Source organism: Galeopterus variegatus, unplaced genomic scaffold (genome assembly GCF_000696425.1).
Source record: "Galeopterus variegatus unplaced genomic scaffold, G_variegatus-3.0.2 Scaffold4352, whole genome shotgun sequence".
Taxonomy (NCBI): domain Eukaryota; kingdom Metazoa; phylum Chordata; class Mammalia; order Dermoptera; family Cynocephalidae; genus Galeopterus; species Galeopterus variegatus.
The window spans coordinates 78,248-90,750 of NW_007730463.1; the positions used below are offsets into that span (position 1 = coordinate 78,248).

The window sequence follows — 12,503 nt, forward strand, 5'->3', positions numbered from 1 at the left end:
AGGATTCCGACATTAGCCAAGAGTGCGACAGAGACTAACGTCTCATGTGCTCTTCTTTTAAAGCCCTCAGAACCACGCCCCAACCACCCTTTTTAATCCATTCACTACGGCATGGTTCTACAATCCAATCAGCTCTTCGAGGCCCCACTTTTCAATTATTGTGATAGGATTTCCCACCCTCAACAGTTACAGTGGTTGGGGGGCATCCGATCTACAGCACGTGGCTAGTGAGGGCCTGGGCAGAGCTAAGAGCCAGGACTCCTACTCCTGGTCACAGCACACCTTCCCTGGGTCTGTGAAGGAGCTGGGGTGGGTTTGGGGAGCAAGAGTGATATTCTGGGGAAGATGTTAGATTGTTGTTTAAACTCAAAGTCATTGGAGAAAAGTCTTCCACGGCTTTGGGGGAATTGGGGTCTTCTCCAGGCTGCTGTAGTTTTGATGGTGAGGAGGGGCTTCCAGGGTCATATTTGTGCCTGGCAGAAGGCTGAGTAGTTGCCATCTTGTTTGGTGGTGTGGCTTGGGGCGTTCACAGAACTAATTACTGTTGCTTTGTTTCTTTTCCCAGCCCTGTAGTTATATCAACATGCTCTCTTTCCTGTTGCTGGAAGCCATCTGTATTTTCCTGTTTTCCAGAGGTAAGATGTTTTTTGCTGGGGGGTAAAGTATTGGGGGTTTGGTTTATTTCAAATCCTGTTAATTTTAACTTTTAAAGGTCCTCGCATACATCTATGTCTGCCCACTCCACGGTCACCGTCCTAGTCTAAGGCACATCATCTTGTTCTTGGACCTCTGCACTAGCCTCCTGACTGGTCTCCTTGGGTCCATTTAGTCCTCCTCCAAACCATTCTCCATGCAGAAGCCATTTCAATCTGGTCATGTCTGGACCCTTCTCCACCCCCGCCTGAAACTTTTAAGCGACTTCCTATTGCTCTTAAGAGTCCCCGTCTGGGGCCAGCCCGGTGGCGCACTGGAAAGTGCGCCGCTTGGGAGCGCGGTGGCACTCCCGCCGAGGGTTCGGATCCCATGTGGAGACCGGTTCCCGCTCACTGGCTGAGCGCGGTGCGGGCGCAGCACTGAGGGTTGCGATCCCGTTACCGGTCCCCGGTGCGGGCGCGACACCGAGGGTTGCGATCCCGTTACCGGTCAGTAAAAAAGACAAAAAGGAAAAAAAAATTAAAAAAAGAGTCCCTGTCTGATGCTGTCCCCTCTTGCCCCTCCCCACCACCCTCTGCCCATCACCCTTGCTGTCTCCTACCAGAGGTGCTGTTTATGGTGGCCCCTCTGCCTGGATCACCCCCTCACGCCAACACTGCCACCCTGATAAACTCCTATCCATCCTTCAGCACCCTGCACAATTCCTCTGGGACCCCCAGAACTGTTCAGATTCCCCTGTTCAAATCTCCCATAGTTCTGCTCTGTAGCACTTAACACAGATTTGAGTTTACTCTTTCGTGATTTTTATTCACCAGCAGATTATCTCCGTACCTAACACTGTGCGTGGCACATAGTCTGTGCTTGAGAAGTACATTAGTGAATGAATATGGAGCAAATCAACTTTCTTTTTACTTCCCATTTTGTCCCTCTGAAGTTCTAGCCTCTTTGAACTATGAGATGGTAGCAAGGAATCAATGTGTCTGTGGATTGTCGTCATCCTGCAAGTGAGAACAAGTGGGCTGAGTGGCTGAACTGGCCGAGTCTAGCTGGGGATCCTCTTCTATAAAATTCGGGGGGTTGGACAGTTGGACTGTGTCCTCTGAAGTTCCTCCCTGGTCTGTATTTTGGTGCGTAGGTATTTGCTTTCTGCTGAGCTGGCTGCTGTCACCGCCTGCCTGTTCCTGGAGCCTGGGGGAGGCCAGAAAGGGGGGATGTAAGGGGCTTTTTGCCTCAGCCTAGCTGTTCAGGCCACCTGTTCCCCCATCCCATCTCCAAACCATGCAGGGTGGACAGTGTAACAAAGTAGCCTCATGGCCAATGGATTGGGGAGGGCCAGATGCGTCTGGGGCAGGGCCTGAATGAGGTCTCTGGGGCCTCAGGCGCAGTCCAGGTTCTGCTCCAGCTTGTCCTGAAACTTTGTCTTCTGTGCCCCTGTCCAGCCTACAGAGCATGTTCACATGCACTTGATCTGACCATCCCTGGGTTGTACAGATGAGGCAGGGGAGACCCAGAGAGGCTGTGTGGCTTGCCCAGGGTCACACAGCTATGTAGTAGAGCTGGGGCTACCACTGAGGTCACCCCACTCCTGAGGCGGTTCCACCACTCTGGGCTACTCTGGGTAGACAAAAATGTGTAGGAATTCTTTCAGTTCTAAAGTGAAAGAGTTTGACTAGATTTGCGATCCTCAACCCTGCCTGCTCATTAGCATCCCCTGTCCCCCAGGAGATTAAAGTTCTGGAGCCCAGGCAGGTGGTAGTCAGAGGAGAGGAGTTAGAAGCAGCAGCAGCAATCACATATCAATCAGCTCCCTGTTCCCGGGGGAACCTCGGCAGAGTCTGGGTGTAATTTCACACGGAGCATTTGGGATGTCACCCAGGCTGAAGGTGGCCTCACCTGGAGCCTGAGACCTGCCATAGTATCTGAGCACATGGTACAGGGAGGCACAGTTAGCTGAGTGACATCTTAAGTGAATGGTCTCTGGTCATGGAACTCTCTTGCCCTCCCATCCTGGGGAGACAACTGGCCTGTCTCCAGCTGGAGAATTTTGGGGTAAGACATTTAAAAAGTATTGTTCTGTTCTTTGAAGGGTCTTGGAGATTCCTCAGCTACTGGGCCCTTTGCCAGTAATTCATGGACTCATTTCTGGAAACCTTTTTGCCTACGTGGTGCATGCAGAGAGCTGGGCTAGGTTCAGTGGAGGATGGGGGGAAATGTTTCTGTCCTCAGGAGCTTCCAAGGGAGCAGGGGTGAAGGGCCTACGGGGACACCACCACATTATGGGATGGGCTACAGTGGGCCCCAGGAATTGGCACAATCTTGATGATCTCTGAATGCAGTAAAGCAGAAAGCCTCTATGAAGGGCCTACGGGGACACCACCACATTATGGGATGGGCTACAATGGGCCCCAGGAATTGGCACAATCTTGATGATCTCTGAATGCAGTAAAGCAGAAAGCCTCTAGTTTTTTGAAGTACTGTCCCTGCCTCTGTCCCAACACCTGCCATTTTTTAATGCAAATGGAAGATTTTTTTTTTCTTTAATTCAATCTACTGTCTTTGCCTGTAGTATAAGTCGACGTATTTCCACCTCTGGTAACAAAACAGCACTGACAATGGCAGACTGTCCTAGACCTAATGAAAGACATTTATCCGACAGCATTTGACTGTGGCGCTAATTGCTGGTTCAGCATTTTGACTTAGAATCTCCACAAGTAGAGATTCTGACAATGGCAGACTGTCCTAGACCTAATGAAAGACATTTATCCGACAGCGTTTGACTGTGGCGCTAATTGCTGGTTCAGCATTTTGACTTAGAATCTCCACAAGTAGAGATTGAGGAGAGGGAATATCAGGTGAGCAGGAACTGTCTGCTTCAAGATATGGTGGGGAGAGAGTTAGAGACTAGTTTAGTTTGCACTGGGGACTAATGAATGGAGAGCAGCCATGGAAGATAGAGCTGCGACCAGCCCAGGGGATGCCGAGTTAACAGGATGACCAACAGCATCGGCCACTGGCATTTCCCGGTAGAACCTGACAGCATTGTTTGGTGTCTCTCTCGTAATCACTTTCCTGGCAGGTGCAAACTCTGGGAGCCCAACTCCCCTGTGCTGTGTGATTTTACCTCTGTTTCCAGCAGCCCCTCATGCTCATGTTCCTTCACCTGCCCCCTTCCCGGGCCTGTTCCTGAGCTCTGCCCACCCCAGCCGTGTTTTCTCTGTGCTTAGTTGCCAGCCACCAACATTTATAAAGCAGCTGCGTGGACACTTCCTCTGTCACTAGACATCTACCTCTGCGTTTGCAGAAGGGATTCTGGCTTTTCAAAATATCCCTCCAGGTGACCCCTCATTGTCCTCATGACTGGCATCATGGTTGGCTCGCCATTCAGCAGTCCTGGGGCTTGCTTGGGGTGTCACCCCTGCTCTCAAAATTTGTTTCTTAAATTGTGACTGATTGCTCATATACCATTATTATTTAACTGGGTATCAAAAAGAACAAAAAGTTTATCCACGAACTTCCTACCCCAGAACTTTTTAGCCCTTGTTCATGTGAATCACGTTGAACAAGTAAGTTGTCATTTCCTGATGCACCTCTGTCTCTAGATGTCCGTTCTGTCCTGTGTTCCTCCAGCACAGATCACACTGAAGGGGGATCTCAGGGCCCACTTTGCTGTCTCTAAAGCTGTTTTTTCTTCAGATCAGTTCTCAGGTGCGATACTACATGGTCAAAGGGTGTAAGCATTTTTATGACTCTTAATTCATTTGGGCAAATTGTTATCCAGATGGGTTGTACCAGCTCCGTGCCACCACTGGAAAAAAACTTTCCTAATTGCATCCTTCCCCGATTATATTTAAATTTAGAATTTGATCACTTGAAGTTTACATTTAAAATGGTATCTCATCGTTTGAGTCAAAATATTTTGTCACCTGTTTGAACATTTTCCCTTGAGCGTTCCCATGAATCTGTTTCTTCTGTGGATTGTCTGTTCACAGCCAAGGTTAATTTTTATGGCAGTGAGATGTTTTGCCTGTGGGCCTGGCAGGGGGTGGGGGGTGCTTCTAAGGATGTACCTAGCGATAGTGCAGGGAGCTGCACCCGGAGGGGGACCCAGTTATCCTACCTAAATAGGCACAGAAGTCCTCAGAATCATAGGCTTGCTCTAGCCCCTCTGGATGTATTTTTAATCTTTCTCTTCAAAATATCCAAATTTAAATACAAAGATTCCTCCTAGAAGTGAGTAGTTGGGGGGTTTCTTTATGCCCTCCATGTGGTCATTGCTGAGATACAAATATCATCAAAGTCGTCCACACTCCTGTGTTCCTTCCTGTTACCTGTGAGTCCCGGTCCCAGCATGTGGGGACTCAGACTCCTCCCCTCTCCGCCTTGCAATGACTGCTTCTGGCATTTTCTCTCCTAGTGTCCCCATGCCTCCCTCTTCAGGAAGTCCACGTAAGTCCGGAGACCATTGGGAAGATTTCAGCCGCCAGCAAAAGTAAGCCCATGTTGTACCCTCCAAACGTGCATTCAGACCCCGCCTGACGGACCTGAGAGAAACCTGCTCTTCCCGGGAGCGCCTGCCTGGCTCCCATCTTCCTTTCGTGCTGTGCCCAGAGTCATTTTCCCCAAATAGGGGCCTGACCACATGACTCTCCTTAGTTACAAAAAAAAAAAAAAAAACACCTTGGTGAGTCTTTATTGCTGAATTTCTTGGCCTGAGCCCCCAGGTCTCGTTACCCGACCACTGTCTATCCATCCTCGTCTTTGCCATATTCCTAACCCCCCCACCCCACTCAGTGTCCGTCCCATGCTGAAGCCACCCCAGCACATTCCTAGAGGCCCCATCTGCCCCTTTACCCATCTCTGGTGAGGGCCCCTTGTCCGTGCACAGCCCCAGCGCTGCCTTCTGGGTGGTGCTTGTCTGACTGTCACTCTCTTGTGCCCTCGTGGTGATGTGGGGACAGCAGGCAGCCTGGCTTTGATGCTCAGCTCCACCACTTGCTGGTACTCTGGCCTTAGAAAAGTTCCCGCGTTACCCTGTGCTCTGCTGTCCTCACCTGTCCAGTCTGGCTCCACCGCTTGCTAGTACTCTGGCCTTAGAAAAGTTCCCGCGTTACCCTGTGCTCTGCTGTCCTCACCTGTCCAGTGGGACTAGAAAGAGTAAATCTACTTAGGGTTGGAGGTGGGAGGTCGGGCACGGGGGGTGACAGCTAAGAGACACAGGATTTCTTTTTGAGGTGATGGAAAGTGATCTAAAATTCAGGTGATGATGGGTTGTATGTGTGAATCTACTAAAAACCATTGAAATTTTCACTTAAAATGGTCAAATTGGGTGGCATGTGAATGATATCTCAATAAAACTCTCAAAGAAATGAGAAGGAATCTGTCTCAGCGTGGTTGTGGGAATGAAATAAATTAGTGCACGGCAGGTGTTTCCAGCGGCACCTGGCCTGTAGGAAGGGTGTGTCATGCTGGCTGTCATTATTACTGCCTGAACTCCTGGGGAACATGGCCTCATGTATCCGGGTGCTCAGATGAGATTGTGGTCCCTCGAGGGCTGGGGCCACAGCTTTTCGGTGTCCCTCCTCAGAGAGCTTAGTTATCGGTACAACAGCTTTTATGCAAGGGCCTGTTTGTGAGCTTCGTGCCTAGGGCGGGTGTGGGCTTCCCCCTTCTGAGGAGTTTCTTCAGTGTACGAGGGTACTTCAAAACATTCATGGAAAGATTAGTATTTTTTTTTTAATTCTATTTTTCCACAACTTTTTTGAAGTATCCTGGTATCTCTCCCCATCGTGATAAGAGGAGCAGTAGCCTGACTCACCGTGAGGTCCATTCCACTTTCGCTCTGCATTGGGAGTGGAACCACTTGCTACCAAACTGCAGGGAAGCTGGTTGTCACCCATCTGTCTCACTCTCCCTAGTGATGTGGTGCTCGGCTGCAGTGGACATCCTGTTTCTGTTAGATGGCTCGCACAGCGTCGGCAAGGGGAGCTTTGAAAGGTCCAAGCACTTTGCCATCATGGTCTGTGACGCTCTGGACATCAACCCTGAGAGGGTGAGTGCAAGTCTTGTCAGTCTTTGTATTAGGGCGTCTTTGGCTACAAGTGACAGAAACCCAATCTCAAGCCAAAGAGGGCATTTCCTAGTTTGTGGAACTGGGAAGACTGGGGGGGTAAGTCCTGGTTCCAGGTGTGGTGGGGTCTGAGGGCTCAGTCAAGGCTATCCGGCATCCTTCTCTTTTTCTCCTCTCAGTTTTTCTTTCCTTGGTTAGCTTCCTTCTCAGGCAGGTGTTGTTACATGGGAAAGCTACCCTGCATTGTCCTTCAAACTAGTGACCCCAGTAAAAAAGAAAATGGACTTCTTTCCTTGTATGTCTGGCAAAAGTCCCAGGGAAGCCTCCAATTGGGCAGGCTTAGGTCACATGATGATCCTTTGTCCAATCACAGTAGTCAGAGGAAAGAGTCTCTGTTCAGACCAGAGTCAGTACTCATTCACATTTTTGGGGTGGGAGGTGAACACATGGATTTGGTTCCCCAGTAGAAAGAGAGGCTGTGTTTGAAGAATAGTCTGAAAGAGAGAGTATGCCGAGTAGACCAAAACTGGAAGTACCTGAGAAGACTAGAGTCTTAATATGAAGCACAGCTTTCACCCTCTCTGTTCACGTGAAAGCAGCCCCTCCTGCCTGAGTGAATCCAGCCAGTATCTTCATTTCTCATTCTTCCTGGCTTCAAACAGCAGGTCTTAACTATCAGCAGAGTGTGGTGGCTGTGGCTCTTGTGTCTAAAAGGGGCATTATTGAACAACCCAACAGAAAAATGAGCAACAAATAGACAGTTCCTAGAAAACAAAACCGAGATAGCCCTTAGGCATAGGAAAAGATGCCCAACCTCACTCAATGTAATAGCAAATCCCCAACTCACATACCATTTTTCACTTACTGAATTAGCAAAACTCCAAAGTTTGGTAACACGCTCCATTGGCAAATCTTTAAGAAACTGTTGTTTCCATGCGCTGCTCGTGGGAGTATAAACTGGTGCAACCTCTGAGGGGGCAATCCAACAGCATCCATCAAAACTACAAAGGTATGGACCCTTTGATGCAGCAATTCCACTTCTAGGAATTTATTCTACAGATACTCCCATCAGTGCAAAATAACACCGTCCAGATTTATTCAGTGCAGTGTTATTTGTAGTAGAAAAAGAGTTTAGGCAATCCAAATGTCCATTGACAGTGGACAAACTAATCTATTATGGTGCATTCATATAATGAAACCCAGAGAAGCTGCACAGAAAGACGCCACAACAAATTAGGTGTAAAAAGTAAGTGCAGATGGTATGTAGAATATGTTGCTTTTTATGTAAAAAGTAAAGGGAAAGAATGAGAATCTGTATTTGTATTTGCTTGTCTACTCATAAAGAAACTGGAAGGATTTATAAGAGGCTAAAAACAGTGGTTTCCCACTGACAGGGAGGGTGGGAACTGAGCAGACAGGGCACAGACCAGGGGGAGACTCATCGATACAGACTTTTTTACACTTTCTGTATTTTGAACCATGTGAACCTACCCAAATATCAAATAAAAAATTAAGAAGGGCATTTTGGTCTGGAAAGCCATAATTATTTGAATACAGGTTGGGGAGGAAGTGGTTTTCCAAGATGATATTCCTTGGGTTAATCCTAGCAAAACCTCTAGGATTTAGCAGCAAAAGGGGCTTTTAATGAAGGCCAGGTTTTCTCCAGAATGGCATGTCATTTTGAAGAGTGAGCACCTTATGCTGGACCTCAGGCAGTCTCGCACGGCCATCTGAAGACTCCATCGCAGATGTTTACTCTAGACACAAGCAGCCCAGAAGTTCTGACCGTGATGTCAACTCAGCATGGACCTTAAAAGGGCCGGGGCCAAGGACTGCTGAATCCCCACCCTCCTCCACGTGGGGCCCTGCTCTTAAAAGGATTCCCTGTGAAGTTTCACTGGTTATTCATGAAGGAAGTAAAATAAAGATCAAACACTACTGACCTTAGCATTGGTTTAAAGTGTCCTGAAATGAGTGGCCTAGAGACCCCTGAAGATGGCAAGTTGGGAGAGAAGAGTTGGATGGATTATTAGTGCATGTTTTACTGATGAGGAAATAGGCTCAGAGAGGCCAAGTGACTGCCCAGTGTCACACAGCAATCTCAGGAGATAGCTAAGTGTGGAAGAACTGGGGTTCTTGACTCTCAGCCCAGCACTTGCTCCATTGGGCCATTTGTCTCTCCCAGTGGCTAGCCTCTGGGCAGGGATGAGGTGATGACACTCAGAATTCACACCCTGCTATCACACAGCAAATGGCCAGCCAGTGATGTGGCAGAGTGTGGGGGTGGAGGGATGTAAGAAAGCCAAGAAAAGGGGCCGGCCCAGTGGCGCACTGCTACAGTGTGCCGCTTGCCACGCTCCCGCCGAGGGTTTGGATCCCACATACAGACCGGCCGCTCACTGGCTGAGCGAGGGGCGGGTGCAACACCGAGGGTTGTGATCCCAGTGCCAGTCCCGGTCCAGTACGGGCGCGACACTGAGGGTTGCGATCCGTTGCCGGTCACGAAAAAAAAAAAAAAGTGGCTAGCCTCTGGGCAGGGATGAGGTGATGACACTCAGAATTCACACCCTGCTATCACACAGCAAATGGCCAGCCAGTGATGTGGCAGAGTGTGGGGGTGGAGGGATGTAAGAAAGCCAAGAAAAGGGGCCGGCCCAGTGGCGCACTGCTACAGTGTGCCGCTTGCCACGCTCCCGCCGAGGGTTTGGATCCCACATACAGACCGGCCGCTCACTGGCTGAGCGAGGGGCGGGTGCAACACCGAGGGTTGCGATCCCGTTGCCGGTCCCGGTCCGGTATGGGAGCGACACTGAGGGTTGCGATCCGTTGCCGATCACGAAAAAAGACAAAAAGGAAAAAAAAAAAAAAAGAAAGCCAAGACAAGAAACTTCATGGCTGGTTCTGTTAGGAGCAGATCCCCAGAGTTTAGGGAATTTAACCTCAGTATTGCCAGGCCACATCTGGAATGTGGCATTGAGTTCTGGGGGCTGATTTTTAGGTTAGATAATAGCAAACTGATTGCCTGCACCAGAGAGGCAGGACAGTGAAAGGCCTGGAAACTTCTGTATATGAGGGAACCTGATTATCTTTTTCATGTGAAAGATGGTGCAGAACAGCTCCATTTTATTAACCTTAATCTGAGAAAAACTTTCTCCCAGCAAGACTCAGGGAGCAAAGGAATCAGGTGTCTATTTGAGTAAGTGTCTTGACCCCCATGGTGCTTACACAGACTCCTCGGCTTCTGTAGAAGGGTTTTTGCATAAGGGCGATTCCAGATGGTTCAGTCTGATCTGGGGCTTCAGGTTTTATGTTTTCGATGCTGCATTTTTGTGTCTTCTTTTTGTTATCTCCGTGTACAGGGATTTTATTTGCATCTTGTCTTGCTTTCTATAACTTCCGGTTTTCACAAGGAAATTTTCAAGTAGGTGTAAATTAAGGATTTAATGGGAGCTCTGTTGTTGAGGTTGAGTTAAGGTGTTTGAAGTTTTCCTCTCAACACTTCAAAGCTGAGAAGCTCACTTCCTGGCCCTCTCATGATTGCAGCAGAGTGATTACAGTGTGGTGAGAAACCTGGGTGGGTTTGCTTCTGAGTAAGTAAACTGAAGATAAAAAGCAACTATTTGGCTCCCAAACCACCAATTAAATAAAATGCCTTAACTACTGACTTAAGCTGTTTCCTTCTAGTTTTGTTTTGAAGTTGTATCCTTCCTGTTTAACCCAAGTAAATACACCCAGCTGTTGGTCGCAAGGGAGTTTTTTTTTTTTCTTTTTTTAAACTAAGTACTATAATTCATTCACGTGGTTCAATAAAAAGATTTACAGGGAAAAGTCTCCCACCCACACATTTTCTATTGCTCAGTCCTCCTACCTGTTCTCTTGAGCACCCTTTCAGATCACTTCATGCAAATCAAGCGATATGAGTAGAATCGAGTCCCCTTAGGGGACATGTTCCAAGATTCCCAGTGCATGCCTGAAACCACAGATAGTATCAAACCCCACATATACCATGTTTTTTCCTATACATACCTACGATAAAGTTTATTTTATAAATTAGGCACAGTAAGAGATTAACAACAATAACTAATAATAAAAATAGAACAGTTATAACAATTATAACTAATAAAAATTATGAGAATGGGGTCTTCCCTCTTTCTCTGTCTCGAAATATCTTATTGTATGAGGGTATTACAAAAAGTTCATGGAAAGATTTGTATTGTCTTTCAATTCTATTTTTCCACGAACTTTTGTAGTACCCTTGTATTGTACTCACCCTTCTTCTTGTGACCTGTCAATCTGATAATCGAGAGGCCTACTAAGTGACTAAAAGGTGGGCAGCGTAGACAACAGAGAGACACAGAACAAAGGTATGAGTCACAGCCGAGCAGCCTGAGCAGGACGAAGCAGGCCAGTGCGAGATCCTGTCACACTACTCAGAACGGCACTCAATTTAAAATCCATGAATTGTTTATTTCTGGAATTTTCCATTTAATATTTTTGGACTGCAGTAGGCTGCAGGTAACTGAAACCAGGGATAAGGGGGAACTACTGCATATATTTTTATTTCCCCCTTTTTACACAAAAGGTAGCATCGTATACACACTGTGCTAGCTCCTGCCTTTTTCTCTTCACATTATCTGAGAAATCTTTCCATATCTGTATATAGGTATATATTATTTTTTGCAGCTAATTAATGTTCCATTATAAGGATTTATCAATTTCTAATTAGCCAACCCCTTATTGATGGACATTTGCCATTACGAACACACTGTAATCTTATAAATATGCCATTTCACATATTTGGAAGTATATCTATAGGATGAATTTCCAATAGCCCTACTATGCATTTGTAATTTTCAGTAAATATTGTCAAATTGTTTTCTATGGATGCTGTATCAATTTACATTCCCACCAGCAATATTTGAAAATGCTTGTTTCCTCCTGCAAACACTGTATCTGTTTTTTTGCTAAACTGATATGGGAAAGTGCTATCTCGGTGTGGTGTCTGCAGTGTGTCAAGCATCTTTCCATTAAAGAGTCATTTGTATTTCCTGTTCTGTGATCTATTTTCATATCCTTTGCCCATTTTCTGTTGGATTGTTGGTCTTTTGTATATCAACTCCTAGACACTCTTATGTATTGAGGAAACTAACACTTTGTCTCCAACATGAGTTGCAGATAATTTTTCCATTTTGTCTTCATTTTTTATTGCATTAAGGTATGTTTGCCCTGCAGAAGTTGTTTTTTTTCATGTATTTGGATTTATCAATCTTTCCATTATGGGCTTCTAGATTTTAAGTCCTAGTGAGGTCTTTTGTACTTTTAAGTTATAAAGGAATTCTCCCAGGAGTCCTTCTAGAACTTTCATGGTTAGATTTTTCACTTTTGAATCTTGAATCTACTTGCAATTTACCCTATATTTTTCATAGATTGCTCTCCAGTTGTCCCAATAGTATTTACTGACTAGATGATTTGAGATGCCCCCTTTTTATCAACACACTAAATTCAAGGTAAATCTTGGAAGGGATCCTTCTCAGAAACTTCTTCCTGAGTTTGTCTACTGCTCTGACTTCCTGCGTTCATCTCCCCTAAGTGCCCACCCAAGACTTAAATTTCTTCCTACTTAAGATGCCCAACAGCTGCTCCTTTGAACTTGCTGCCTGTAGAAGGAAAGTCCAGAGCTGAGCACATCTCCCGAGCACCAGGCCTGTTAAGGGACTGCAGGGAGGGGATTCAAGTGGGCAGAAAAAGGCAGCATCATTGCTCAAATATGAACCACTTGGTC

At 46.8% G+C, this 12,503-nt stretch overlaps 1 protein-coding gene across 1 annotated transcript in view; it reads left to right on the forward strand.

The window, feature by feature from the left end:
• Window positions 1–578: 578 nt before the first annotated feature.
• The window catches only part of VWA2 (von Willebrand factor A domain containing 2), a 38,669-nt gene continuing 26,744 nt past the window's right edge, over window positions 579–12,503 (forward strand). The window contains exons 1-3 of the mRNA XM_008587368.1: window positions 579–635; window positions 5,069–5,143; window positions 6,570–6,703. Of these exons, the coding sequence (XP_008585590.1) occupies window positions 584–635; window positions 5,069–5,143; window positions 6,570–6,703 (261 nt within the window). The 5' untranslated portion in view covers window positions 579–583. The remainder of the gene's footprint in view (window positions 636–5,068; window positions 5,144–6,569; window positions 6,704–12,503) is intronic.